This window comes from Pinus tabuliformis, chromosome 6 (genome assembly GCF_031772625.1).
Source record: "Pinus tabuliformis cultivar Carrire ecotype Pingquan chromosome 6, CPIR1, whole genome shotgun sequence".
NCBI classification, from domain to species: Eukaryota; Viridiplantae; Streptophyta; class Pinopsida; order Pinales; family Pinaceae; genus Pinus; species Pinus tabuliformis.
In genome coordinates, this window is record NC_142292.1 from 605,829,612 (window position 1) to 605,834,246 (window position 4,635).

Consider the following 4,635-nt stretch of genomic DNA (forward strand, 5'->3'; position numbering starts at 1 on the left):
TTTATTCGACCAAATTGTTTGAATTTGACAAAAAAATATTTCAAAAAATCTAGTAAGAATATTTAATCTAATTTTTTAATGGTGGAAATGAATTCAATGCCATCAAAAACCTATAAAACACTGAAAATCTTGAAATTTGATAACTATAACTTAAATTTAAAAAAGTTCCCAACCAAAATTTCTATAATTTCCAACCAAATTTGAAGAAGTGTATACTACGGCTTAAAATATAATTTCCAACCAAATTTGAAGAAGTGTATACTACGGCTTAAAATACATTAGTCACGATACCACGATTCAAAAAGCTCAGGTGTCACGATTTATTCGCCAAACGCAGAAACTTTAGTTAGAAAGTTCGAAGTATCACGGATTTTAGGACAAAGTTCACCTGAATGTTATAAGATTCAGGAGAAAGTTGGAGTATCACGGATTTTCGGAAAAAAATCACCGAAATGTTTGTCACAAAATTCAGCAATTAATAAAATTTACGGGTGGAAACAAGTTTAGTGAGCAATATTCCCGAAATTCCGAGCAAAATTATAGTATAAAAATCCAAATCAAATACTTCAGCAGAACTAAGTGAATGCCGCCTGTCCCACGGCGCTCTCCCAGCTGATTTGCACAACCTATCAAGTTGGTCGCCAATATTGTCCCATGCTTTTTAAGCCGCTGATATTTATTGAAAAATAAATCAAGAGAAAACAGAACAAGTTTTGGTGTTCCCAGCTCAATGCAATGTCTCGAACTCCTCTCCTTCGCACTCTGCTCATCCTCTTCTGCTCCTCGTCAATATCATGTTTCCCGAACAATTGTACTTCTGTTAGTAGGTGCGGCAACTTCAGTTTCAGCTATCCATTTGGACAGAAACACAGCAGTTGTGTTGACCGTTATTTTCAGATTGACTGTGATCCAGGTATTCACCGCCCTTTCATAAATATTAGTGAAATTGAATTTTAGATATTGGAGCCCTATATCTTGGGGAATAATAGGAATAATAGAACTAATAATGGGGATAATAGAACTAATCAGAGCATCAGAATCCTTATCAACGATTTCTGTGGGAGAGGAGGCAAACTTTTTGGTAATTACTCTCATTCGTGGTGGTATCGTCCCAAGCTTTTCCAAATGGCCCCAGGATACACAGATTTAGCGTTCTGGACGGACTGCCGCCAAATTAATCGCTATGAGAAGAATTATACATTAATGATGCTTGAGTTATGTGGCAAAATCTGGTACTACAGTTTCAACGCAGAAACCTATATGAATTGGACACTTCTATGTGAAACGCATCTTCATCTACCAGTTAAGAAGGAAGTTGTGGAGTTCAATCAATCCATTAGTAACCAGACATTCATGAGGCAGGGTTTTTGGATAACACGGCGTGTCGACCCCTACAGAGATCAAAACTGTCGGGCCTGTTTGTCGAGTCAAGGGTTTTGCGGTTTTAACGTATCAACAGAATTTCTTTGCTACATCGACGCCTGACAAATGTCATGGTCAGGATCACGGTAAGTCTTCCCGAATCCCTACCTTCTAATCATTGAAATATGAAGTTCAATATTTTTAATATTTACATGATGAGCCTTATTATAATTTAGTTGAAAATTTTAGAATTTTTGTTTTGTTAGATTTAATAAAAACATAAACTTTGGCGTGATAAAGTTTATGTTTTTTTAGAATTTTTGTTTCGTTAGATTTAATAAAAACAGTAGATTTTTTCTTATTTATTATATAAGATTAGATTAAATTCTTCTTTATTGTAATTTTGATAGTAAATTTTTGTTTTTATTATTATTTTGTTTTAATTATTTTAATAAAATATATATTTTTTCAATAAGATAGAAGTGAGTGATAATTGTCTTTTATATTAGTCTGAGAAAAACAAAAAAAACATCACTCACTATACAGTTTAACTTTAATAATAGTGAACTTTTTTTATACAATTTAACTTCAATAATATTGAATTTTTTTGATTTCATATTTCTGCGATCCATATTATATTAAGAAAGAGTCTTTTCTGTATAAATTATATAATAGAAAAATTTTCAGATATTTTTTAACCAAAATTAAATTCAATATTATATAAAATTTCTAGAAATTATTTCTATTATAGCAATACCATAATTTTTTTGAAAAATTGAATTTTATATATATATATATATATATATATATATATATATATATATATATATATATATATATATATATATATCCAAGCATTTTGAAACCTAGAAATTACACATTCAAGTCCCACTGAACTGTGAACAACACATTTCATTTCTGTTGATACTTAAATAGGATTCTTAAAAAAGTTATGTATAAGCCCTTCTATTAGTGCAAACATAATGCACTGAGATAATATTTTTTTCTATTTGTCCAAAATAATGTTTAGATAATATTTTAAAATTATGTTATTATATGTTTTTCCTGTGAAGTATGCATTCTCTTACCAAAAAAACTGTGTATTCTTGATACAGTGGGATCAAACATATCAGCCATTATAACAGGTAAATATATTTTCTTGTAGTTCAGTACTAGAGGAGAAATTTGCATTTTAGTTCCATTAATATTCCTGTCAATCTCTCATTTCGATGGCCGTGGATTTGCATTGTGCTTCCGTTAATATTTTCTTTGGGGATTGCCATCAATCTCTTCATTCGATTGCAGGTTGCTCCATTGGAGGGGCTCTGCTCACAGCTGTAGCAGTAATACTACTGTTCATGATGTTTTACATGAAAAAGTGTTAGGATGGATTTTACCAGTGGTTTCAGCAAACGCAAGAAGAAAGACATGGAAGAAAGTGGACTCAGTGAGCTTAAGATAGGTAATTTTCCTATATTCTCTTACCAAGAACTTTGTCAGGCTACAAATTGCTTCCATAAAGAGAACGAAGTTGGGGATGGAGGGTTCGGGTTGGTATATTTTGGAAAACTCGGGGACGGACGAAGTGTGGCCGTAAAGAGACTTTATCAAGATAATGCTAGAAGAGTCCAACAGTTCATCAACGAGGTGACGACATTTCCCAGCTTGAATCATCCACGTGTAGTTCGTCTCTAAGGCTGTCCCTATGAAGACAGTCCAGAGCTTCTGCTCGTATACGAATTTGTCCCCAATGGAACCTTGGCAGATCATCTTCATGGCCAGCGCAGAAGCCCGAAGGGATTAACATGGGACATTCGTTTGAACATTGCTATACAAATTGCCCAGGCTCTGGCTTTCCCTCACAGCCATGATCCGCTTTTATTGCACAGATATGTGAAATCGTCTAATATTCTCCTGGACGAGGATTTCAATGTGAAAGTAGCAGATTTTGGGCTTTGCAAGCTAATTCCCATGCATGTCACCACTGCTCCACAAGGCACACCCGGCTATGTTGACCCACAATACCATCAGTGTTATGAACTGACGGAGAAATCCGATGTCTACAGCTTCGGGGTTGTTTTGATGGAGATCATCTCTGGCAAAATAGCAGTGTACATAAATCGGAAGAAAGGAGAAATCAACCTTGCAAACATGGCGGTAACAAAGATCCAAGAAGGGGCTTTGCATGAAATAGTGGATGAGCAGCTGGAGATTGAAATGAATCCAAAATTAAAGGTCGGGGTAACTGCAGTTGCAGAATTGGCCTTCAGATGTCTGGTGTCAGAGAGGGAGGACAGACCAGTCATGAATGAAGTTGTTGCTCAGCTGGACAAAATCAGACAATATTCGTGGCTCAGCTCAACACCTCCAGGTGAACAGTCGGAATCATTTTCCGACATCAAACAGCCAACGACAGAGGCAGTATCTCCCATATCTGCGCAGTAAAAGTGGCCTAGCATAAGCTCCATTCCCAACAGTAGCGTATAAATTTATGCTTTATATCTGAGAAGCAGTACACCGAGGACCATACTTTCCATCCAAGCAATACTCCAAGGAGGGCCATATTTTCCATCCATTATGTGATGATATCCAGATTGTACAGCTTTGGACCTATGCATCTACACGGTTTTTATTTAGCAGTATCAGTAGAATCTTTGCAAAGGAGTTTGTTTGTGTCATTATAGTTGTTCCACTCGTCGGTTTATAGAACATACATCTCTGTATGGTTTTTTCCTAAGGAAATATCTAAATACGTCCACTAACATATTTAGCTCGGACTAAGAGCACATCAAATTATATTTTCTGTTTTGTGATTGATAAATTCATATGAAATGATTAACTATATATTATTTTATATAAATGCAATTTAAATGTTTTAAGATTTTAGTATTTTTTTTTACCTTAGTTTAATGATATAATTTTTAGTAAAATTATAAATGATTTGACCAAAAAACAAAAATATACAAATTTATTTATTTAAAACAAAGTTACAAATTTATTTATTTAGGTAAAGAAAATATTTTTTTTGGTTGGTTTCTTTCTAATTTTGTGATTTTAAATATGCAAAATAGATTTGAGTAAATTCACAAATTTATTTTTGTTGTTTTTGTATTTTCTCAAAAATTAGACTAAGAGTATAATTGTGAGTTATAGTTATTTCTTTTATTTAATTTATAATTTTTTGAGTTTCAACATACACATGGATAGAGGTGAGAATTTGTTGTTGTAATTTATCAAAAATTAGACTGAGAGTATAATTACATATTCTAACTA

The 4,635-nt window shown here is 33.4% G+C and overlaps 1 protein-coding gene across 2 annotated transcripts; it reads left to right on the plus strand.

Annotated features, from left to right (window-relative positions):
• Nucleotides 1-713: 713 nt before the first annotated feature.
• On the plus strand, nucleotides 714-4,093 carry LOC149260023 (LEAF RUST 10 DISEASE-RESISTANCE LOCUS RECEPTOR-LIKE PROTEIN KINASE-like 1.4). 2 transcript variants are annotated; one of them, XM_089378474.1, is made up of 3 exons: nucleotides 714-1,508; nucleotides 2,478-2,507; nucleotides 2,668-4,093. In XM_089378474.1, the coding sequence occupies exon 3, from the start codon at nucleotides 3,334-3,336 to the stop codon at nucleotides 3,805-3,807; it is 474 nt and encodes a 157-aa protein (XP_089234600.1). In that variant the 5' UTR covers nucleotides 714-1,508; nucleotides 2,478-2,507; nucleotides 2,668-3,333; the 3' UTR covers nucleotides 3,808-4,093. Both variants share the same exon structure in this region, with proteins under 2 accessions (XP_089234600.1, XP_089234609.1).
• The last annotated feature ends 542 nt before the right edge of the window (nucleotides 4,094-4,635 follow it).

What these genes read in the sequence shown, in the direction of transcription:
- LOC149260023 (XM_089378474.1), top strand. Translation starts at nt 3,334, where the DNA reads ATGCATGTCACCACTGCTCCACAAGGCACACCCGGCTATGTTGACCCA.